This window comes from Lontra canadensis, unplaced genomic scaffold (assembly GCF_010015895.1).
Source record: "Lontra canadensis isolate GAN:19392208 unplaced genomic scaffold, GSC_riverotter_1.0 scaffold38, whole genome shotgun sequence".
Classification (NCBI taxonomy): Eukaryota; Metazoa; Chordata; class Mammalia; order Carnivora; family Mustelidae; genus Lontra; species Lontra canadensis.
In genome coordinates this window covers 2,297,104-2,323,507 of record NW_022631032.1, presented here as the reverse complement: position 1 = coordinate 2,323,507, position 26,404 = coordinate 2,297,104, and the positions used below count along the sequence as shown (strand labels likewise).

Below are 26,404 nucleotides of genomic sequence, written 5' to 3'. Positions count from 1 at the left end.
GAGCCACACATTCTGAAAGTATATAAAACTCAGATAATTAAACAATATACCATACTAGGCAAAATAATGCCAAGCTCAAGAATTTGCACTATAACAGACAAAAAGACAAAAAAGAAATAGTAAAACTGACTTAAGTTCTTTATTTGTATCCTAATTTCCAGTTGCCAAATTAGAACCAAAAAATGAATAAACTATATTATATTGTAAATGTAATTGCTAGGATTCTTTCCTTAAGAGAACTCCTTTGGATAAGAACTTAAGTATTGTACATTAATCAAGTAATAGAACACAATTTTTCTTTTTATCAAATTTTATTTATTTTTTTAATCAAATTTTAGAAGATTAACATTTCACAATTACTATATTAATTCAGTATATTTTTTCTAACATATTTGGCAGGAGTTAAAGTCCTCTGTAGTTAGTTTTCATTATTGTTATTGACTCTGAAAATTTTATTGACTCTAGCTTTGTGAATGAATGGAAGGAATAATTAACTGACAAAATAATCACTCTGTTAATCCAGTCTTATAGTCTACAACTAACGACTCAGATCTGTCAGGGATTTTGATTGACCCAGTGTGTATAACCAAAATAAAGAGAAGAGTACCTTTTAATATTTACTCTTTGTTTATAAATTTAGGGCAACTCTCTAGGTTTATCTTCATTTTAGAATTCAATATGGCTTACCACTGGATTATATTAAAAGCATTTTTAAAAATTTCTCATTTAGTATTGAGAGAAATAAGGTAGGATACCTAATTATTCTTCTTTTTAAAATTTTTTATTATGTTATGTTAGTCACCATATATGTCATTAGTTTTTGATGTAGTGTTCCAAGATTCATTGTTTACGTGTAACACCCAGCACTCCATGCAATACGTGCCCTTCTTAATACCCATCATTGGGCCAATCCATCCATTCCCTCCTCCCCTCTAAAACCCTCAGCTTCTCAGAGTCCATAGTCTCTCATGGTTTGTCTCCTCTTCCAATTTCCCCCCCTTCATTTTTCCCTTCCTTCTCCTAATGTCCTCCATTCTATTCCTTATGTTCCACAAGTAAGTGAAACGATGTGGTAATTGCTTTCTCTGCTTGACTTATTCCACTTAGCATAATCTCCTCCAGTCCCATCCACGTTGATGCAAAAGCTGGGTATTCATTATTTCTGATGGCTGAATAATATTCCATTATATATATCGACTACATCTTCTTTATCCATTCATCTGTTGAAGGGTATCTTGGCTCCTTCCACAGGTTGGCTATTGTGGACATTGCTGCTGTAACACTAGGGTGCATATGGCCCTTCTTTTCATTACTTCTTCATGACATTTTTCTTTGGGGTAAACACCCAGTGCAATTCTGGGTCACAGGGTAGCTCTATTTTTAATTTTTTGAGGAACCTCCACACTGGTTTCCAAAGTGGCTGCACCAATTTGCATTCCCACCAACAGTGTAAGAGGGTTCCCCCTTCTCCACATCCTCTCCAACATTTGTTGTTTCTTGCCTTGTTAATTTTTGCCATTCTAACTGGCATAAGGTGTTACCTCAATGTGGTTTTGATTTGAATTTCCCTGATGGTATTGCTGGATCTTAGGGTAGACCTATTCATTGCTGCACATTAGAGGAAGCTTAGTTGGGGTATCTGAAGAAAGGGATATTGAAATAATTTATTCAGCAAGACTCTAGAAATGCTCAGGAAGTAGACGTGTATAGAATCCAGGTAGATAAGATCCAGAGATAAGTTACAGCAGTGAAAATGGAAGAACTGGTAGAAATACTTCATATAGCACTCAGACCCTCAGATTCCTTCTCCTGTTCCCAAACCCATAGAAGATAAGAGGTTTAGTTTCCAAAGAAACAGAATTTGAGAAGCTCTGTACTTTGGAACTTGGTGGGGAGGGGAAAAGTGCTAAACTAAAAACAGATTAAAAAAAAAAAGATTTTATTTATTTGAAACAGAGATAGAGAGAAAACGTGGGGAGGGGTAGAGGGAAAGAGAGAGGAAGAAGCAGACTCCTTGCTGAGTAGGAAGCCTGATTCAGGACTTGAACCCAGGATCTGGAGATCATCACTTGAGCTGAAGGCAGAGGCTTAACCGACTGAGCCACCCAGGTGCCCCTAAAAATAGATTAAAAAGGAATCTTCACATTGAAAACTCAAGTACTAGCAACCTGTCTTATATTGCAAGCAAGGGATTAAGGATTCTTTTCTAGAGATATTTAATGACCCCTAAGAAAAAAATGACCTGGGGTGGGAGAGGGCAAATGAACAAAGATAATTACTTTCTAGTTAAATCCACTAGCTTCACTAAATATATATATTTAAAAATTTTATTTATTGATTTGACAGAGAGAGGACACAAGCAGAGGGAGAAGCAGGCTCCCCACTGAGCAAGGGAGCCCATCTGGGCTAGGATCACTAAATATTTAAAGATCACCTCAGAGAGGGGTGCTTGGGTGGCTCAGTCCTTAAGCATCTGTCTTTAGCTCAGGTCATGACCCCAGGTCCTGGGACTGGATCCTGGCAGGAATCCTGCTTCCCCCTCTCCCACTCCAGCTGCTTGTGTTCCCTGTCTCTCTGTCAAATAAATAAATAAAATCTTAAAAAAGATCACCTCCCATATAAAAAACAAGAAAACAAGTAAACTAGAAAAAAGAAATACAGAGAAAGCAGAGAATCTGAGAAGGAGAATATTAGAGAAGCATGGGAAGATATTAAGTCTATGAAATAAAAAGAGGATGACAAAATAAGATTGATTAAATAAGAAGGGGCTCTCAGAAAATAAAATAGGATATTATACCCTCCCCTACACCCCAAATTCTCTATGAAGAAGAAGGCAAAATAAAGTCAATTTCAGACATGCTAAGAGTAAAAAGTATCCCCACATACTGTTTCCTTAATATTTATTGAAGAATGTGCTCTGGTAAAATAAAAGTTAAGTTGAGAAAGAAAAGGTGGCATCTCAAAAACTAACGGTGACATAGCAGAGAGCTAAAAGGAATAGGACAGTGGCAAAGCAAGTCCTATGTCAGACTTACACAGCAAATCTATAGAACAACAATCCAGACTGGAGCAGAAAGATGGAAAAAAATCGAGGTGCCTAAGTGGCTCAGTTGGTTCAGCATCCCACTTTTGATTTCAGCTCAGGCTGTGATCTCAGGGTCATGAGATCAAGCCCCATGTTGGACTCCACACTGGGTAATAGCCTACTTAAGATATTCTCTCTCCCTCTGCCTCCTCCTGCCCCCTTGGCTCACATACGCTTCTATTCTCTCTCTCTCTCTCACACACACACAAGATGGAAAAAATCTGAAGTGGTAAGATCATATATGCAATCACGTTTCATCATGTGAAAAACTCTAGAGAATTGTAAGATAAAGATATATAATAATAAGTACATGCGCAATTAAGCAAACAAAAATGACACAATTATTATGCCCAGGAGAAATGAAGGTTGAAGAAAGGAAGCATGGTCATAATAGACTATTTCAGTAAATAATGACAGATACTACATAGTCACATGACTCTAAATGCTTTTAATTTTATTAGCAGTGATGGCACTATGTTTGAGTGATAGAGGAAGAGGCAGAATGGTTTGATATGAAAGAGAAAGTTTTTATCTACTACAGCAGTAAGTCCATAATGTCCCAAGTTGGTAAACTGGAAAACAGCAGTATATGCATATTATTTAGAAATACGGAGAGAAAGGCAAGGGAGTTTGTTAAGAAAATGGAGATGAGGGGCGCCTGGGTGGCTCAGTGGGTTAAGCCTCTGCCTTCAGCTCAGGTCATGATCTCAGGGTCCTGGGATCGAGCCCTGCATCAGGCTCTCTATTCAGCGGGGAGCCTGCTTCCCCCTCTCTCTCTGCCTGCCTCTCTGCCTACTTGTGATCTCTCTCTCTGTCAAATAAATAAATAAAGTCTTAAAAAAAAAAAAAGAAAGGAAAATGGAGATGATTATTTCTAGAGAATGAAATTGGAGATTGTCCGGAGGTGACAGTTATTTTTCATTAAGTTTTTTGATAACATATAACTTGTAAAAATATTTACTTCTTTAAAAAATAAAAAAGGAAGATGATTCATTAAATGTACCTAAAACAATTATAACCTAATGTTTTGATTTTTTTGTCTTTGTAAGTTTTTAACGAATCATTTATTAAATAAGGCAATGCGTAATTATACTAAAATTAGAAAAAGAAGAAGAAAATTAAAGAAGATGGGTGCCTGGGTGGCTCAGTCAGTTAAGCAGTTGCCTTTGGCTCAGGTCATGATCCCAAGGGCCCTGGGATAGAGCCCTATATGGGGGTCCCTACTCAGTGGAGATCCTGCTTTTCTCCTCTGCCTCCCACTCTGTTTACTTGTGCTCTCTGACAAATAAATAAATATCTTTAAAAAAAAAATGAAAGGAGAGTATAAACAGAAATGTTATTCCTTTTTCTGTGGATATCAGTACCACATAAAATATTTTAAGGACTCTGGAAAAGAATATAATATATATATATATATATATATATATATATGTGTGTGTGTGTGTAATATATATATATATATATATTTAATAAATATAGCAGGAATTGGTGGAGGGAAAGAAAAATCTGATACACTAAAAGGATTCCAGATCATTGGTAGGGCAGAAGGAATGGTAGGGGTAGGAAAAGAACAAGTGAAGAAAGTGAGAAAAATTTCCTTTTATTATGTTATCACAGAATAAAATTATTTGAGAGAATAAATAATATCATATGTAAACAAATACAGAGTACATGTTTGTTTGTATAAATGTTTTTATACACATATGTAAACATGTATGGGATACTTGCCTATTTTACAGAACATATATCATCTCTCATCAGAAGAATAAATAAAACATACTAGGAAATGTTCCCCAATAGTATCAGAAGGAATGAAAAAATAATGAAAAATTGTAGAGATCACCTGTAGCCATCTACCACAGTTAAAATAATAGTATAATAAAGTACTGAGTAAAAGCTCTGCTGAAAAAAAAAAAAGGTGTATACAGAATACAAATAGGTCATCTATCGGTAAGAACAGTTTATATACTAATGGTATCTATTTACTATTATTAGATTTAAGCTATCACATTAATTAGTTATAGAAAAATAAGGTTGACTTCTCCCAAATATTCAAGAAATGCATGTAGAAGTTTCCTGAATCTGTGTCCTTTACTGAGATTATTCACATTTTAAGCTATTATTTCCATATGCTCTCTTTGCTATTATGGAAACTGCTATAGTAATCAATGTTACTCAGAACATTTTATTATGAAGAATATAAGTAAAAGTAAGTGTTGGATGTTATGATATACCAAGCTACAGTATAGTCACTCATTATTATTCAAGGGGTTGTGTAACTTTCATTAATACAATTATAATAACAAATGACACACTCAGGAAATCTATCATAAAATTATGTTTCTTGATATGCAATATATTTTTCTTTCTTTTTAAAAAATTTTATTTTTAAATAATCTCTACACCCAATATGGGGCTCAAACTCACAACTCCGAGATCAAGAGTTGCATGCTCCACCGACTAAGCTGGTCAGGAGCCCCTGCAATGTATTTTTCTATAGTAAAACTAAGTCATAGTAAAAAATGTGAAGGAATCTGCATGCATAAATAAGGATTGCCATAATTAGAAGTAAAAAAAATTTACCTGACATAGAGGGATCGCTTCTGGCTAGTTCGAAGAGAACCTGATCCTGAACTAATGCTACTATTCATCATCTGCTCCCGTAAGTCATGTATTTTGGCTTCAAAACGACTGTATTCTGATGGGAAAAAAAATAAATTTATACTTTACATTCTAAAAAATAAAGTATTTGAAAATAAAGTGTTAAATATGTTAGTGGTCTTATATTTGATTAAATGTGGTTAGAACCTTAAAAGAGTAACCTGTTTAAGATTTTGGCCAAAATGCAAACTTCAAAAAAACACTTTTTTTCTTCTAAATGTACCATAAGTTAGAATTGGCTGAATGAGAACTTTCTCATATGCTATTTTAAAGTTCATACCACATTTAATCAAGTAAAAGACAACTTTCATGCATCAAAATACCAGTGTGAATCTCATTATTACTATCTAATTTAACTGTAAATTTTAAAAATTAAAACTCATAATTTATTCTGATTTTTATACCTAAAAAGAACAAACCTAATATGCTTTGTAATAGATTCTTCGTTTACTGCCTTTTTCCCTTTGAGGAAATCATTACTTTTATGTGATTAAATACAGAACTTGTGTACAGTCAATAAACAGCAAAAATATGCCTTAAAAATTAATAAATCAAATTTACTTTAATACATTTTGCAATTTATAAATTTTTAAAATGCCAAAATAAGACACAAAGCAATTTGGATAAACATTCTAAGATCGTTTTCATATAAAAACAAGTATGATTTTGAAGATGAACTATTTTAGGCTATATCATAAAAACTACCTAATCTATTAAAACCTTAGGCACTTTTTCAAATATATTGCAATTATACACTTACACACTCTTATACCTTCTTCTCTATTTATAATAAATTATTTTATAGAAATTAGATTAGATCGTATCAGATTTTCTTACAAAACTAGTCTTATAGCAAGAGCAAATACCGTGCTTGGGAGTTTGTATAGTTTAAGACAACAGAGTTAAGAGTAAGCATAAATATTGTGGAGGTAGTCTTCCTCCCACGGAAGTCATCAAATTTGTTTCACAGGTACTAAGATTAACTGAAGCAACAATTTATCAAAAAACTCAAAAACATTTAAAAGCTCATATTAATATGTAATAAAATGTTATTTTTCTTTAAAAATAGAAAATTTTAAATATAAATCTTAGTAGACAGTATAATGTATCCATTACAATTCAACAATTAACTCATGGCACACCATATTTGTGTAGACACAGCTGAGATAGAGAAGATTGATGGATGGAGATAGGGATAAAAATACAAAATGAAGTTTGAGTTTATGCTGGTTCTTCTTTTTTTAAAAGTTTTATTTATTTCAGTAATTTCTACACCCAACATGGGGCTTGAACTCATGACTCCTGGATCAAGAGTGGCATGCTCCTCTGACTGAGCCAGTCAGGCACCCCTATACTGGTTCTTCTAATTCAAAATAAGGACTGTTAGATTTTTAATTAATCTATTCTATCTTGTATAAGAGGAATTCTAGTTCTCAAGACACTGGGAATAACAGAGTACTGCATGGTGACTTACATTTTTATCCAGTATTACATTCACAACAGCTTTAAAATAACAACACCAACAACTAAGACCATGGCATCATTATTGAAAACAGCTAATTACTTTCCCTACTTCTTTTTATCTCACTTAGAGCACGGTCTATAGAGACAGAGAGAGAAAGATACAGTTTAATGGTTGTTTTAAAGTGGCTCTGAATAGTTCCTCCCTAGATGCTAGTGTTGCCAACTGGATATACATTTAGGTCCATTCTTACTTAGCTTCACCTTTAAGTTTTAGGGGTTGCTCTTTAAATTTTTCACTGTTTTTAATAGGTAGGAAAATAGTTCCAAGGTTGTATCTGTAAAACAAGGATATTAAAGATAAAGTTTAGCTTCCAGCCCTCTCCTACCCTACTCTCTCCTGGTCACTATATATAAAAACATTTTAAGAAAGGTTTATTCTTCCAGGGGCACCTGGGTGGCTCAGTTGGTTGGGCATCCAACTCAATTTTGGCTTGGGTCATGATCTCAGGGTTGTCAGATGGAGCCCTGTACTGGGCACTATGCTGAGTGAGGAGCCTGCTTAAGATTTTCTCTCTCCCTCTCCCTCTGGCCCTCCACCTGCCAAAAACTCCTTCTTAAAAAAAAAAAAAAAAAAAAATTAAAAATTGGAAAAAAAAAGTTTATTCTTCCATTTTTAGTAACAGCAGATACATACATATATGTAAATATATTCACACATACTTATTCTGTTATTTCAATATATGTAATATATAATGTGTATATGTAATATATAATGTATAATATATACATTATATATTCACACACACACACAGACACACACACATCGTATTGCTCCTTTCTTAAACAGTAACCTACACATTTCTTCCAACATTCTTATTTTACTTAACAAGTACAATAACAGTCTTACTAGCAGTAAGAGTAAGGACACTGCAGAATAGCATATATAGACATCTCTCATTCTTTTAATGACTATATAGTTCTTTTGCGTTTAACCTTCATTTCTTTGTTACAAAAAGATACTGTAAAGAGATGCTGCTTTATCAGCAAATCTGAAAATTGTTTTCTTTGAACATTTAAGGTAATTTTGATATAACTGAAGTTGTTTGATCTCAGTTCTATTCATACTATTTTATGATTTATATATCCACAAACCTGCTATATGAGTAGTTGTGTCAGAGTGTTATTTTCCCAAGATACGTGCTTGTATCCCACATGTTCTTGTACTACGTTACCTTGATGTTCTTCCATCAAGAGGGTGGAGTCTAATCACCCTCTCCTTGAATTTTGGCTGGCCTTATAACTCCCACGCAAATGAACATGGTAGAAATGATTATATGCAACTTTCAAAGTTAGATTAGAAAATGCCATGAAACTTTCGCCTGTTTCTTTAGGGATGCTTGTTCTGAGGGGGAAGTCAGATACCATATAAGCAGTCTGATAACCCTCAAAGCATCATGCTGCAGAGGTTCCATGACAGTGTTCTGAGCCCAAACTTTCAGCTAGTATCACCAAGGCACAGGACAAGGGGAGTAAAGCCATTTTGGACCCTCACCCACCAGCTGAATCCCATTAAGTGACCTCAGTGTATGACACTATTTGACTATCCAGACAAAATCGTGACTGAATTCCTAATTTTCAGAATCCATAACATGGTTATTGTTTTAATCCACTAAGCTCTGGAGTAGCTATGAAACAAAAGTAACTAGAACACACTCTTGCTGTGCAGTCTCTTTTGTTTAGACACACACAAACATAAAAGGACAAGCCTTAAAATTAAAAATACATATTAAATTCCTAAACAAGGAGTTACATATAAATTAAATTTATATTTATAAATGTATTTATAAAGATACTAAATTATCCCAAACATTAATATTTAATATTTCATAAAATATTCATAAATACTTAATAAAATATATTCAAATAAATTTATATACTCTCAAAGATAAATATATAAATATACAATTAGGAAGGTTTATTCTTCTGTTCTAACGGTAATCTTTTGTTTGTTTTTTGCCCCCTTCACCATGAGCAATCTCCACAGAGCCGAACTGAAATATCCTTTTATATCCAGTTAAAAACTTTTTTTTTTTTTAAGATTTTTATTTATTTATTTATCTGACAGAGATCACAAGTAGGCAGAGAGGCAGGCAGAGAGAGAGGAAGGCAAGCAGGCTCCCTGCTGAGCAGAGAGCCCGACGCGGGGCTCGATCCCAGGACCCCGGGATCATGACCCGAGCCGAAGGCAGAGGCTTTAACCCACTGAGCCACCCAGGTGCCCCTCCAGTTAAAAACTTTAAAGCAATTAGAAAACTTATGCTATTTTATAGGATCTTCAAATTTTCCCCATTTTCTGATAATTGTACTTTATCCAAATTGTCAGAGCATATAGTCTTTTCCAATTATATACTCTCCTCCTTACAACTAAATTAATTGCTAGGACCAGTCCTTAGGGCAACACCCCTCCCATCATTTTGGGTGTCTGAAGTTTGTTCTTTCCACTGAGAGTGACCTGAATATCAATCTGTTGTTTATACATTTGACTGCAGCCTTTATATGTGAAAGTCTATTTGATTCAGTTTTTTTCTTTGATTCTTTGAGTATGTTGACTCTACTGTTTCCTATGAGCCACTGCTGAATGAAGTTCTAATGACTACCTCATTTTCTTTCCTCTAAATGGCATTTTTTTGGGGGGGGAGGCTGGAATTCCACTGGATTTTTTACTTTTTTGAGATTTTTGTTATCATTTATTTGTGAAGTTAAAAACGAGTGGTAGAAAGTAAAAACTGCCATACAACTTTTGGTTTGTTCTCAATTTGTTTTTAGTTTCAATGTCATCCTGAACAGATCGAACAGGATGGACTGGTCTTGGGATGGGATCGATCCCAGGGGAATGGAGCTGGGAGGAGAAGGAAAAGCAGAGAGGCTAAGGGGCTTCGGGGGGGTTGGAGGGTAGGGTATGTGTATGTATTTTTCTTTTAATCCCACTAATTTCATGAGAATATTTCCCAGTGCTGGTTATCACCTTAGGTAAACAATATTTTGATATGCAGTTTGATTTTTTTTTTCAATTTTAGGAGAGTTTTCTTCTTTATACATTTTTTTTTCCTATGAAACTCCCACATGTATGTTGAATATTCTTTGCCTATTCTGTCATTCTTAAATCTATTTTTACTGTTTATTTTTTTATTAATATATTTTCTAAAGACTGAAGTAATCAGACAGTGTTTTTCCTGAGCCATTTAAGAATAACTTGCTATCCTGACGTCTCTTTGCCCTTAACAGTATATATTTCCTATAAATAACAATATTTTCTTATATAACAACAAAGCCATGAAAATAAAAAAGTAACATTAATACATTACTACTATGCAATGCTCACACCTCTCTGAAGTTTCCCCAATAATGCCCGGTATAGAGAAGGATCTAGTTTAAAATCATGAGTTGTCATATCTGAGCATATATGCATTTAGTTGTCAGATCTTTTTAGTTTCCTTCAGTCATAACAGTTCCTCAGTCTTACTCTGACTTTGTAAGCTTGATACTGTTGAAGATAACAGGTCAGTTAGACTGTCACTTACTTTAGGTTTGTCTGATGTTTCCAGATGATTAGATTCTGGTTATGCAAATTTGGCAGGAATATCAAGAAAGAGATACGATGTTCTCTCCATCGCACCCTGGCAGGTAGTTTTACAATTTTGATTTCTCATTACTAATGTTATTAACGTTCAGCACTTGATTAAGTTTGTAACAGCCAGGTTTCTCTACTGTGAAATTACTTATTCCCTTTGCAAATAGTAAGCTACTGAAATCACAACACTTCTCCCTTCTCATCAAACTTCCAACTAATACAATTATTTTTATTAGTAAAGACTCAGGATTTCTGAATTTACTCAGTGCAGTGCAACCTCAAATTTTTGTTCAATTTAGCCAGTGGAAACCCTTTCAGACTGGATATTCTGTCCTTCTGACACGTGACCATCATTTCTTCAGCATTCACTTGCTTTCTGTAATAGAGTATTACAGAATAATCTAGTATTTTACCTGCCCCACCCCAGGAACTGGCCATTAATCCAAAGAGCCTTGGTAATTTTGGCGGGGAAGAGTATTTAGAAGCCAAGATCTGAGTGTTAGGCGTACACACTGCTATTGGGCCCAGGCTCGCTTAGTGGACAGAGCTAGAGAATTATGTGCATGCATGCACACATGTACAGACACACACACATACACACATTATATATGTTAAATAGACACATTTTTATATTGGTTTATATAAATTGAAAACCTTATGTTTATACCAATTTTTCTAATTCTAATCTTACAGGTTTTTATTTTAGATTTTTCCCTTTCCATATTTACCCCTTCTCTAAAAATGAAAATTATAGAGAATATTACTTTTAGCATATATGTATTCATTGGATCAGTCTCTCTGTAGGTAGTCTTCTGTCTCTACTACCATCCACTTCCTTGACTGAACTCTAACCAGTCGCATGTGTTACCTCCTCCCTCTGCTCTTTGTTAAACTTAATTTTTTAAAATACATTTTTTCTTTACATGTAATAATTTTATATATTTTATCAACTCACTTATGTTGTTCTTTCATATACTCCATAATTATTTTTTAACTTGTTTTGAAATATTAAGGTTATACTTTTCATTTATTTCATGGACATGTTTTTCTGGTATACTTTCATTGTGGAGATGTTATTCTGATCCTTATTTTCATTTTTTCAAACAGTTTTCCATTGGATTCAATACTGATCCTTTTCTGTTATTCATTTTTTAAAAAGATTTTATTTATTTATTTGACAGAGATCACAAGTAGGCAGAGAAGCAGGCAGAGAGAGAGAGGGAAGCAGGTTCCCTGCTGAGCAGAGAGCCTGATGTGGGGCTCAATCCCAGGACCCTGGGATCACAACCTGAGCAGAAGGCAGAGGCTTTAACCCACTGAGCAACCCAGGTGCCCCTCTGTTATTCATTTTTATATCGAATTAGTTTTCCTGAACTTTTATTTTTATTTTTAAAGACTCTATTTGAGAAAGAGAGAGCAAGTAAGCCAGCACATCCACAAATGGAAGGGTGGGGGAGAGGGAAAGCAGACTCCCCGCTGAGCAGGGAGCCCAATATGGGGCTTGATCCAAGACCCTGAGATCATGACCTGAGCTGAAGGCATATGCTTAACTGACTGAGCCACCCAGGCTTCCCAGTTTTCCTGAACTTTTAGGTAAGACTATTTGGGTTAGGCTAGCTTTTCTATCTTCACAGCTCTGGAGCTCCCTCTTTTGTTGTTTCTGACAAATGTTCAAAGATATGGTATCTCATACACTGTAAGGCTTCCTGGTGCTGTACTTTTCCCTTACTTGTCCATACCTTCTATTTCCTTTGGCCCTACTATCCCTATCCTGCTCAATTTGGATTTTATTCTCAGTTTTCTCTTGGTGTGGGGCTTCAAACTGAAAATGGAGCTATCACTGTTTAAATGTGTCAGAGGGTGCATCTCCCTTATACCTTACTGTAGATCCCCTACACTTAAAATGTATATTGTGCAAAAACCCTTACAGTTGTAGGTGCTGTTCTTAAATTGGGCACTGCATTTTCTAGTGAGTACTGATTGGCTTTTGGCCTTCTTATGCTGCTTTTCCTTGTACAGATGCTGGTATTATAGGGTCTCATAGCTGTTGATAACTTGTTTATACTTGCTTGTATTTTGGGATTCATGGGATATCTTTTCGTCTAGTTTTGTTAAAGATCTTTTAAATAAATCTTGGTGTTGCTATCCAGCTTTTTTCCCCTAATAATGGGGAGGGGGTACTTCTGGGCGATTAACTTTAAGTCTACTATCTTATTTTTAATTTTCCATGTGTCCTACTGCTCTATCAATCCATTATTTCAGTGGTTGTACAAGAAAATTATTAGGAAGTGATGAGTTTTCAATATTTACTGCTTTTGTTTTTAATATTTTAATCTTTTAAATATCGATTTGTACATTTACTTATTCATTCATTCATTCATTATTTTAAAGATTTTTTAAGTAATCACTGCACCCAATGTGGGACTTGAACTTATAACCCCAAGGTCAAGTCATGGGCTCTCCTGACTGAGCCTGCCAGATGCCCCACAATTTTTTTTTAAGATTTTATTTATTTATTCGACAGGGAGAGAGAGAGATCACAAATAGGCACAGAGACAGGCAGAGAGAGAGGAGGAAGCAGGCTCTCTGTTGAGCAGAGAGCCCAATGTGAGGCTCGATCCCAGGACCCTGAGATCATGACCTGAGCTGAAGGCAGAGGCTTAACCCATTGAGCTACCCAGGCGCCCCCACAATTTTATTTTTAATAATGACTATTTAACAACTACTTCACAAAATTTCGGAAAATTCAACAATTTGGCTCTTATAAGCCATTAATCACAGCTCTGATACAAAAGTGATGTCTATGCTTCCTTACTGCCTTAACAGCTCTGTGATGCCCTTAATAAAATGTTCATTATATTTCATGTAGCATTATTAGTGGTTTGCAGTGAATTTGCCAGTTGAATTAAGGAAAGCCTTAGTGACTTAAAAATTCTACATTTCAGAAATTTAAAATCCTTCTGTAAAAAGAACATATATTTTTATCACATTACTTTTTTTTTTAAAGATTTTATTTATTTGCCAAAAGAGAGAGTATACACAAGCAGGCAGAGAGGCAGGCAGAGGCAGCGAGAGAAGCAGGCTCCGTGCCGAGCAAGGAGCCTGATGCGGGACTCGATCCCAGGACCCCAGGATCATGATCCGAGCCGAAGGCAGCGGCTTAACCAACTGAGCCACCCAGGCGTCCCTATCACATTACTTTTTTATAGTAAAGAAGAATACTCTTTCCTAAGTTACTACAAGTAGCAATTAAAGTCTCTTCAACCTTAAAAGATACTAGAGAGCTAAGTCAATTCCTACTAATTTTTTAAATTTGTGCTTCACTGTGTTTATTCAGATTTTCATATTTATAGTCTTTACTTAATATTTACAATTCCTCCTAACCATCTGTCTGTTCAGAACACACTTCAACACTTTCCTCAAATTTACTTTTCCTTTAAACCTTCCATTTCATTTATGTAGCTAAGATTCCTCACTTTCCTGTCTAATCAATTCATACTTTTAGCTCTATCAATTTCCACTGTATACCCATCCTGTATACCATTTTCTTAGATTTTATTTTGGGGGGAGAGTTTAATTTCTTTTTCACTTATTTATATCCCTCTCCTAGAAATCGTATCACAACTCATTCCAGGAAAGCTACACTGGGAGAAAACAGAAATGTTATACAGAAAGTTTTCTCCATTGAGTATTTCAGACAAGTTTCAAACTTGTCATGAAATACATTCAGGGAGTCTCTGAACTTCTGGCCATAAGTTAAATAATATGTGAATGCTTCTAAGAGGAGAGAAAATGTTTAACAGCTTATTTTCTGCATTTTATTCCCCTTTTCAACTTCTAATCTTTGTTTTGACTCTGCTAGAAGTGAAAAGACGAAGAAATTAGGGGAAGAGAGTGAGGATAAATTGTATCTCCCTCATTCTCTTTAAATTTGCAATCCCAACTGTGAAGAAAAAAACTTATTTATACTCTGTAATGAAATACATTAATTAAATGCTGAACTGAACATCTGAGAGCAAGAGCTCTCAGAGAATAGATACAACTGGTTTAAAGGAGAAAACAAAGGCAGGCTGGTTAGGTAGTAGCTAAGGGTAGAAAGACACAGAAAGGAAAGTAAGAGACTAAAACAAAATTTAATTAGGAACCAGCCAGAGAAAATTAGTATAAGAGATGACAAAAGCTTGCTTACAAAGAAGCGCCACTGGTCCAATACAACCCCTCCATTTAGTCTGTACTTCTCCTCTCTTTGGTTGTCACCAGGAAGAAATAATGCAAGCAAAATGAGGAGATGGGGGTTAAAACTCTACCTCTGCAGGTGAGATTTAAATTAAAGCTTTGGAATTCAGACAAATTAAGTTGCTCTGATCAAACTCTCACTTTTCTCGATTCTAGTTTAGTCACTTAAAAATTAGGAATAATATCAACTTCAAGGAATTTTTTTTCTCCTGGAAAAAAACAGTTCAAAATTTAAGACAACCAATGGGAAAGAGAATGTAAGTTTCACGTTAATTCTTTTTCTTTTATCTCTTTTTCCTTTATAATATCACTGCAATATAATCAATATTTTTTGAACCAAAAATTTAGATTTAAGGTATGAAAGCTGACATAGTGTACCTAAGGAACAAGGAGATAACTATCTGAGGTTAGGGCTTTTCGGGGTGTGGGGACCCACTTGGACCCCAGAGTTGTCATAAAGATTATTTTAAACTGAAGACGCTGGAGATTGAACAAAGGCAGAAAAAAAAACCTTTGCAGAGCTTCCCTTATCTGACCAAAATAAATATGGCTATTATAAATCCCCTCTCCTGGGGGGATTTGAGAAGGAAAGACTACTCTTATTTATATAGACACATTATTAGAAACTTTCTCCTAAAAACCCATGTTCTTCCTAAAGAAATGTATTTGTTTTTCCCACAGGTTTTTCTCTCAATTCTTTTTTCCACACTAAGTTAGGTATATAAGCAATTAATAAGCCCTACTTCTTTTGCTGGCTCCTCACAGGGATATAAAATAAACGCTTCCCTCATGTGAATTGGTCTTTTGTCCATTTCAGTTGCAAGCCCTAGCAACTGAAACTAAAAGGTTAGAAAGTTTTTCCTCCTCTACAAAGAGGAGGAATCTTAACCACTTAATTAGCTGTGTAACTGGCAAATTACTTAAAACTTTTTGTGCCTTTGTTTACTCACCTGTAATGTAACTTAACCACTTAATTAGCTGTGTAACTGGCAAATTACTTAAAACTTTTTGTGCCTTTGTCTACTCGCCTGTAATGTAAACTGGAGATAATAGTGCCTACCTTACAGGTTTTATGAGAATTAAAAGAGTTAATAAATGTAACATGGTTAGTACCATATCTGGCACACAATTTTTCTATTATATTCTATTATCTAATCCACAGGAAGATCTTGAACTACATAGATCAGGAACTATTTGTCAAAATTTCGTAACTTCTGAATATCGAGTCAAAGACTAGCACAGTAATTCCAGTGCCCGTGTTTGATTAGTGCTATAGATCCTGAAAGACAAAAACTTACTCCTATCAAAAGCTTACCTCTTTGGTCTTTGTCTGTTTGTATGAACACATATCTGTCAGATTATCAATGAAGCAGAGAATCCCAAGGGATTCATCATTAGTAAAGTGAAGATACTAACTGCAGAGAGATGACCGATTAGCAGAGTGTCAGGTGACTCCTTTTATACTTCTTATAGTATAAAAGTATATTCTTTCTCTCACTGAGAAAGAAAATCAGCCTTCAACTTATATCCTTGGCCCTCACAGGAGTTATACACTAATGATGTAGAATATACATTTTTAAAAAAAACGCTGTACAACAAAAATACATTTGTTAAAAATATATTATTTATATTAAAATGAAACATAAAGCTATAGCATCACTGCCTTATAAATAAACAACGTAAGCAATACAGCAAGGAGGACAGGTGTTTTCAAAGTACCCAAAGCATGCTTTTAAATTTTAACTTTTCTATTTTTGGCTTTTTTTTCTTTCTTTTTTTAACCTATGATGTCATTTCTTCTCTCTGCCCATCTGAATCCTATCCATTCTTTAGGTTGCCAATTAAGACCCAATCCTACTCTATGGTATCTTTTCTCATGCCAGGCAACATGAGGTACTTTCTTTGAATTCCTCAGGTAAAGGCTGTCTTCTGTGCTCTATTGGTACTTACCATGTTTTTATTAGGCAACAGTACCATAGCTATGGTAAAAGAATACAGTAAACATCAACACTGCCAGACTAAGCACTCATTAAAATACTCCCAGTGAAAAGTATCTAGATTTTGAAGGTAACAGATTAGGGACTGAAGCCTAGCTATTATTAGCTTTGTTATCTGAGTTTATCTCATCATCTGTATGTTTTCATAAGGCTCTACCGCAAGGTTTAAATAAATAATAAACAAGCATGCACCTAAATAAACATCTAATTATAAACTGTGTTAAATGTTATAAAGAAAAAATATCACAGTGCTATCAGAAATGGAATCATGAGAGAGAGCCAGCAATATAAAGAAGAGGGAAAAAGAACACTCTAAGAAAGTACAGAATGATCAGAGAATGAGGATAGTATATGATGCAATAAAAAGGTCTGAAAGAAGATCTGTATGGTTAGAGCTTAGGGAGCAAAGGACAAGATAGGATAGGAGGGAGACAAACCGTAAGAGACTCTTAATCTCCGGAAACAAACTGAGGGTTGCTTGGGGTGTGGGGTAGATAGGGTGGCTGGGTTACGGACATTGGGGAGGGTATGTGCTATGCTGAGTGCTGTGAAAGGTGTAAGCCGATGATTCACAGACTTGTAACTCCCTGGGGCAAATAATACATTATATGTTAATTAAAAAAAAAAAGGAGCAAAGGAAAGGAGAAGGAGGGCATGCAGTGATCATGTGTATTGTGCTGTGCTCAATCACAAAAGGCCTTTCTTCCAGGTCCTATTAAAGGGTTTAGATTTTATTCACAGGTTAATGAAAAATGTTTTAAATGAGAAACAACACAATGCAATCTTTGTATTTAAAAAGATCATTTGGATGAACAGAGAATGAATTGGAGAAAATCAAGAACAAAATAAGACTCATTAGAGGCTATTAGAATAGGTAAGAGAGGATGGCGGTTTTGGTTAGGGAAGTATCTGGTGACAAAGAGACTGAGAAAGGGGCTCTGTGGCTTCTGGCTTAAGAATCAATGGAGATATCATGTATGGAAATGGTAAAATAACTGTTTCAGGAATGCACAACTGCAAACACTATGGGGAAATACAGTTGGCGACATCAAATAAGATACCTCATAAGTCTGGTGCTCACGAGATGTTTAGAAAAAAATATATCTGTAAGAGTAATCTATCTACATAAAGGTCTAACCTGAAACAGAAACTATTAAACAGTAGCTACCTGAATAATCGAAGTAGAATGCAAATTCTCCTTGATAAAAAAAAATGGTTCCCTCAAGAGAACAGTTTAAATTTTGAATACAACTAAAGAAAAAGTATCAATCAGAAAGGTTCTTATGAAGTACAGAAATCTCAAAAAAGAACAAAAGAAAATAAAAACAGTACAGGCACAGAAAGAGACAATCTGAAAGGAAGATTCTTGGGCCCATTCAGTAACTATTGTAGGAAAACAGTAGCCTACCCTTTCCAACCATCAAGTATATCTAGTGCTTATAGATGTACATGAGGCTTAGTTAAAAGCTGCTAAATATAAAAAATGGTAAAGTTAACTATCCCTGTTCTGGTCTATGCTTACCAAGCATTAGAGTAGTTCTTCTTCCTATCACCAATTTTTAACTCCTTATTAAATATAACCAGTATTTTTACCTGGGTTTCAGAAGATTCTTTCTGGGCAAACATTAACTAGAGTATGTCTGAATTTTGATGATTCTGAGTCCATTTCCTATCATGTGCTGTCTTTTCAAGAGAAAGATTCACTTCTTTTTAATTCAGTAAAGTCTGCTTCAATGCATAATTTCATTTATTCTCTTCCTAAAAAATTTTTTTAGAAAGTCTAATTGTATATATTGCATATACATACTTGCCTGTCCTTCATTGCTAATATTTTCTGTTTTAAAATTCTCATTTGTTTCATTTTATGTTTCCTCTTCTATCCTCTATGTTCTCTTTGATTTTTCTGCAGTATCTCTTTTGTCTTTGTGTTCAATTTAAGAAATTGCTTTTTCTTTCTGGGGTTCTGCTGTCTCAAAATCAATCTCCTGGTTGTGAAGCCATTTTTTTCTGTACAGTTCTTACACTTCTATTTAGTGATCTTCTTTCAAAGAATTGAGTGTATTAGTTGCCAAAAATAGGAAGATCAAATTTTCATCTCATCTATGCCAATGTTTGTGTGTGTGTGGGTATGTGACTAACTTTTATCCGTTGCTAAGCTTTGTTGTTTCCACTTCTTCTTATCTTTGTATGAATGCCAGAACAGTTACTTTTTAACTACTTATTACCAAATGAGTTGGATTTTGCTGGATAAGCTATTTGACTGAATCAGAAAGTTAAGGGGTGCAAGAGGGATGGAAGCATACTATCTTCATGGCCTTTGAAACCAAAGGACTGTCACAGTATGTGATGCTATCAAGACAGATTCCTTCACCCAAATACAACCACTCTACTTCTTTAAACCAAACCACATCAAGGAGGGTTTCTGTTTTAGCATGTTCACTCCAATTCCTGTTTTTATACCTCAAAAAAGCTCCTCACCTTCAGAAAGAGTTATTTTCTGTCATATTCTAAGTTCTGCCACCACTGAGAATTCTCAACATTCCATGTTTTTAACTCTTCCCTCTCTCTGTGTGGCTTCTACCAGACCTCAAAGCTGCATAAGTAAGCCTTTGCCTGTGTTTTATTGTCCAGGTCTTCAATCTGTCATCTTAGTTTTGCTTAATGTGAGGTGGAGTTCTGTTGGTAGAAGTGCATGTATGTTTTATTTTCCTTGTTGCTTTTGTGTGTTTTCTGGGAGAGGTCAGATGCCGACTTACCTTTAATCATACCTAAATAGTCTATATTCCTTATGCATGTATATAAATGAGAACCCTTCTATAATACTAAGAAGCCAGTATCTCAGTAAATATTGATAACTTGGCTTCCATATAGCATACCTATGGGGCGAGAATGTGTTGGCTAGAAGATAATAGTATGTGTACCCCACTGGAGGTTTTGTTTCTCACTGAATTAACAAATTGGCATTCTGATTTCATATATTAGTCTCTATTTGTTTGGTTAATGTAAATTTATCCATTACATAAGGCAGATTTACCTCTGTTCAGTTAATGGACCTAAAGTGCTGAGGTTTACAATTGTTCATATTATTGGGGGACACCTGGGTGGCTCAGTTGGTTAAGCAACTGCCTTCGGCTCAAGTCATGATCCTAGAGTCCCAAGATCGAGTCCCACATCAGGCTCCCTATGACCTTCTCCCCTCTCATGCTCTCTTTCTCAAATAAATAAATAAAGTCTTTAAAAAAAAAAAACCCAACTGTACATATTATGAAATAGCAAGGAAAGCCCTACATGCTACTTTGATTAGCTAAAAAAACTCACTAGGTTTTGTTGCAAAAATAACTTTGAATCTAAGAAAAAAATAATAAATTTAACAGTTACTAAATTAGAAATTATTTCACTGACTCATTTAGCACATCATTCTTTACCTTTTCACCTTGTTGTTTATGAACACTAGCCAGTATGTTATGTATTCTTCTGGGTGTTTAAGCTTTTTAAATTCCACTGAGGTTTTATTGGAGAAGTGGTTATGTTGATGTACACCACTAGAGTTTTACATATGCTTAAATATGGCATGACCTTAAATTTTCCATTACCACCTTCTTCCCCTAGGAACTCAGTCAGGTTGTGTCCATGATACTTCACTATTTAGAAACACATTACATACCAAGCTTGTTATTTTTTTCTCTTTATTTTAAACAGCAATAAAGACTATTATAAATATATCTTAAATCTTAACATACAATCTAATTCAAAAGTTAGAAAAAAATTGGGATAACCTACCTTTCTTTGGTAATGCTACTATCATTGTATATGGTTTTTATACAATCCTTTGGGATCACTAACCAAACACAAGGTATGTGTTTGTTTAGAGGATAGATTTTAAAAAATAAACACTTAAAAATTAATCCAAGTAACAGTGAAATACTCAAACAAATTCCTACATCCTACTGAACACATTTTGACCTGGATTGTGAAGTAGGTTCAGACTAAACAAATACTAGATTAATAAAAGAGATCAAAACAAAAACATTAAGCTTGGAAAGTTAAACATTACTAAGAGGAAGAATTCTAAAAACTGAAATAAACAATAAACACAGACAGCAAGAAATTTATTACCTTCAGGCCGATATTGTGCAACAATCGTGACAGCCTGGCCAGCATTTTTCAAAGCGGCTGCTGCTTGCTCATGGCTGGCAGTTCTGAGGTCAACACTGTTTACCTGTAAATCAAATTGAATCTTAAATTTGAAAGAAATTATTCACACTGATTAGAAGCCATAATAGCCTTTTTGAGTAGGCACAGAAAAAAAATTACATGCAATAATTTTATCACTAAAACATCTTCTTGTTCCAATTTACTAAAGTATATCATGCAGTAAAATAAAATATTACTTTTATTTACTTTTCATTACTATTAATGAAAGCAATTTTATTCACTAAGAATATTTTGCTTAATATCAAGTGAGCAAAACCAAAACATTTTCTTCCAAGTTTTCCAGGAGGTTGCCTACCAATCTCTTGGGAAACATATCTTAATTTGGTAACTTGAAATATCAACAAATATCATTTTGTACAGCTTATATTACTAGCAACTCAAGCAATGGGAAGGACATTAATTTTGTATGTAGCATCCTTTCAACTTCTGCCACACTTTCATTACTATTACTCGTTTTAGTTCTAATTCTTTTCCCCAAACTAAGCTTCCATTTTTTTTAATTAACATATAATGTATTATTTGCCCCAGGGGTACAGGTCTGTGAATCATCAGGCTTACACATTTCACAGCACTCACCATAGCACATACCCTCCCCAATGTCCATAACTCAGCCACCCTATCCCATCCACACCCACCCCCAGCAACCCTCTGTTTTGGAAGATTAAGAGTCTCTTACGGTTTGTCTCCCTCCCGATCCCATCTTGTTTCATTTTTTCCCTCCCTACCCTCCACGTCCCCTGTCCTGCCTCTCAAATTCCTCATATCAGAGAGATCATATGATAATTGTCTTTCTCTAACTGACTTATTTTGACTAAGCTTTCATTCTTTTGGAGTAATAGGAAGGCAAGTATTTAAAAGTACTAAAATAGCTCAGATTTCAAAGACTGACATTTAGACAGAGTAAATGTTATCAAAAGAACAAGAGGTGTTTTGAAAACAGGGCCCTTCCTTGGGTGAAATAACTACTGATGTGATCAATTTCACTTGAAAGTAAGCAACTTCTTTCTTTTTTTTTTTTTAAAGAAAATATTTATGGGGAGCCTGGGTGGCTCCGTGGGTTAAAGCCTCTGCCTTCGTCTCAGGTCATGATCTCAGGATCCTGGGATGGAGTCCTGCATCGGGCTCCCTGCTCAGCCGGGAGTCTGCTTCCCCCCCCCCCACCCTCGCCTGCCTCTCTGCCTACTTGTGATCTCTGTTAAATAAATAAATAAAATCTTTATTTATTTATTTATTTATTTATTTATTTATTTATTTATTTTTACAGATTTTATTTATTTACTTGACAGAGATCACAATTAGGCAGAGAGATGGCAGAAAGAGAGGAAGGGAAGCAGGCTCCCCGCTGAGCAGACAGCCCGATGTGGGGCTCCATCCCAAGACCCTGGTATCATGACCTGAGCCAAAGGCAGAGGCTTTAACCCACTGAGCCACCCAGGCGCCCCAATTCTTATTTCTTAAAGGCTGCCAATACCTAGTATATACTGCAAACACACTATCTTAAGACACTGTACCTTTTCCACTATTAGCAAAACTTAAATGGACATTCATGGGAGCATTATATTTGAATGGTAATAGCTTTAAATACTTAAGTTGTTTTTTCCCTCTAAAAATCAGCAGTGAATAGACTACAGTAATGCTTGAAACCTTGAACAAATATTTTTGGAAAGAACAACTGTCAAGCAATTTTTATATGAAAGTGTGTTTTGTCTCAAGTCTGTGAAAGATCATATACCAATTTTGGAAAAAATGACTATGAGCCTAGAAATTCTTGAGATTTTAAAATTTATATAAAAGAACATTTTAGCCATGTAAAGACCTGATACTTGATATTATTTATAAAGGATGTCATTATGCAGCTAAGTTACAACAAACACACTTTAAAAGCCAAGATGCCCTTCAACAGACGAATGGATAAAGAAGATATGGTCCATATATACAATGAAGTATTATGCCTCCATCAGAAAGGATGAAAACCCAACTTTTGTTTCAACATGGACGGGACTGGAGGAGACTATGCTGAGTGAAATAAGTCAAGCAGAGAGAGTCAATTAGCATATGGTTTCACTTACTTGTGGAGCATAAGGAATAACATGGAGGACATTAGGGGAAGGAAAGCAAAAGTGAATTGGGGCAAATTGGAGGGGGAGATGAACCATGAGAGACTGTGGACTTTGAGAAACAAACAGGGTTTTGGAGGGGAGGGGAGAGGAGGCTTAGGTGAGACTGGTGGTAGGTATTAAGGGCATGTATTGCATAGAACACTGGATGTGGTGCATAAACAATGAATCTTGGAACACAGAAAAAAAAAAGATTAAAATCGGTGCAGTGCACCTAACTAATGTACAGAATTTACTCAATTTCACATTGCTCCATTGATGTCATCTATAACAATTAAGCATTGTAAAAAAAAAAAAAAAACCCAAAACAAAACAAAACAAAACAAAGTTTTTATTTATATTCCTGTTAGTTAACATACAGTGTAATGTTAGTTTCAGGTGTACAATTTAATGGTTCAATACTTCTATACAGTACCCAGTACTCATCACAAGTGCCCTCCTCAATCCTCATCACCTATTTCACCCATCCCCCACCCACCTCCCTCTGGTAACCATCAGTTTGTTTCCATAGTTAAGAGTGTTTTATGGTTTGCCTCTCTCTTTTTCCCTCTGATCATGTTTTGTTTCTTAAATTCCACATATTAGTGAATTCATATGGTATTTGTTTTTCTCTGACTTACTATGCTTAGCATAATACTCTCTAGCTCTATGTTGTTGAAATGGCAAGAGTTCATTCTTTTTTATGGCTGAGTAATATTCCATTTGTGTGCATGTAAATACACACACACACACACAAAATACACATCTTTATCCATTCATCAATCAAAGGGCATTTAGGTTGTTTCCATATCTGGCTACTGTAGACAATGCTGTTGTAAATATTGGGGTATATGTATCCCTTTGAATTAGTATTTTTGTATTCTTTAGGTAAATACCTAGTAGTTCTTGAATGAAAAATCAAGATTAAAAAAAACTTTAAAGAAATGTAACACAATGTAATGTGCTTTTATTGGAGATTATTTCTAGCTGAAGGCTATAAAAAAACTCAACACAACGTATAAATAGTTCCAGGTTGAACATAAAGTAAAACTAATTTCTAATTATCTGAAAAACAAACAGGAAAGAATTCTTAATTTCACTTTCAGGTAGTTCAGGGTTGGTATACAGAAATACAGCTATTTTCTGTCAGTGATTTTCTGTCCTGCAAAGTCGCTGAACTTGTTTATTAACTGAATAGCTTTTTTGTTGTTGTTGCTGGATTTTCTAAGATTGCCTGTATGTAAGAGATCATGAATCTGCAAATAGAGTCTTCCTTCATTGTTTTAAATCTGGAAGCCTTTTATTTTTTTCTTGCTTAACTGCCCTGTTTAGAAACTCCAGTACGATGATGAATACAAGTGACAAGAGTAGACACCCTTGTCTTGTTTATGATCTTAGAGGGAAAGATGTAATGGTGCTGGTTTCGAGAAGTGCTTTTTCTGTGTCTCTTGAGATGACCGTGTCATTTATGTCTATATTCTATTATAAATATAGTGCTTACTTTGATTAGTTTTCTAATGCTGAACCAACCATTCATTTCTTGGATAAAGTCCACTTGGTTACGGTGTATATGTTTATGCCGGTATATAATGTTTTTTTATCCTTCTGTCTCCAGTTTGCGATTTTTGGGTTTTTTTTTAATATCGGTAAGGATGTAAGAAACATTGGTTTGTTATTTTCTCCTTCTATTATGTCTTTCTCTGGTTTGATAAAAACAGTATTGTCCTCCTAGAATGAATCGGGAAGTGCTCTTTATGCCTTTTCCTTTACTGGGAAATTTGTGAATGACTGGTGTCAATTCTTTAAATGTTTGGTAGACTGTACCAGTGAAACCATCTGGTCCTAGGCTCTTGCCTTTGTGAAATGTTTTATCAATTCAGTCTTCTTAATTGTTATAGGCCTATACAGATTTTCAATTTCTTTTTTTTTTTTTTAAGATTTTATTTATTGATTTGACAGACAGAGATCACAAGTAGGCAGAGAGGCAGGCAGAGAGAGTGGAGGGGAAGCAGGCTCCCTGCTGAGTAGACAGCCCGATGTGGGGCTCGATCCCAGGACCGTGGCATCATGACCTGAGCTGAAGGCAGAGACTTTAACCCACTGAGCCACCCAGGTGCCCTTCAATTTCTTTTTGAGTCAGTTTCAACAGTTTGTCTTTCTAGAAATTCGTCAACAATGACATAATATATACAATATATACTATATCATATGTAATCTATAGGACATATACATTATAAAATGTACTTTGTCTTTAGTAATGATTTTTATCTTAGTTTTCTTTGTATGTTTAGTTTTTATCTTCGTTTTCTTTGTAGTCACTCCAGGTATTTCCTGATTACTGCCTGCATAGTATATCTTTTCTAACCTTTTAATCTTTGTTGAAAAGTAAACCACTGTCTTTAAATCTAAAATGTGTCTGTCATACAGAGCATATAGTTGGATCCTGGTTTTTATTAAAGATTTGACAGTGAGGGAGAGCACATGCATGCACATGCAGTGGGGTAGAGGCAGAGGAAGAGAATCTCAAGCAGACTCCTCAATAAGTGCAGAGCCTGACACAGGGTTAGATCTCATGACCCTTAGATTGTAACCTGAGCCAAAACCAAGAGTCAGACACTCAACTGACTGAGCCACCCAGGTGCCTCCCCACCCACCATCCTGTTTTTTTAAATCTACCCTGTCAATATCCATCTTTTAATTGGAATGTTTAATTCATTTACATTTAATGTAGTTATTGAAAATATAAGATTTGTGTCATCTATTTTGCTATTTGTTTTCTTCATGTCTGATATCGTTTCTGTTCCTTCATTACTACACTTCTACCTTCTTTTGTTAAACAGATAATGTCTACTGCACCATTTTAACACCCTTGTTTATTATCTATATTTTCAGTTTTACTATACTTCTACCTCTTTTGTTAAACAGATAATTTCTACTGTACCATTTTAACACTCTTGTTTATTATCTATATTTTCAGTTATTTATCTTAGTGGTTCCTCTGGATTATAATTAACACAAG

At 35.0% G+C, this 26,404-nt stretch overlaps 1 protein-coding gene across 21 annotated transcripts in view; it reads right to left on the bottom strand.

The window, feature by feature from the left end:
* The window catches only part of DLG1 (discs large MAGUK scaffold protein 1), a 253,340-nt gene that overhangs the window by 37,869 nt on the left and 189,067 nt on the right, over positions 1 to 26,404 (bottom strand). For all 21 annotated transcript variants that reach the window (XM_032869311.1, XM_032869310.1, XM_032869312.1 and 18 more), the window contains 2 exons: positions 21,191 to 21,293; positions 5,669 to 5,783 (listed from right to left, as the gene is read on the bottom strand). In XM_032869311.1, the coding sequence (XP_032725202.1) occupies positions 5,669 to 5,783; positions 21,191 to 21,293 (218 nt within the window). The remainder of the gene's footprint in view (positions 1 to 5,668; positions 5,784 to 21,190; positions 21,294 to 26,404) is intronic.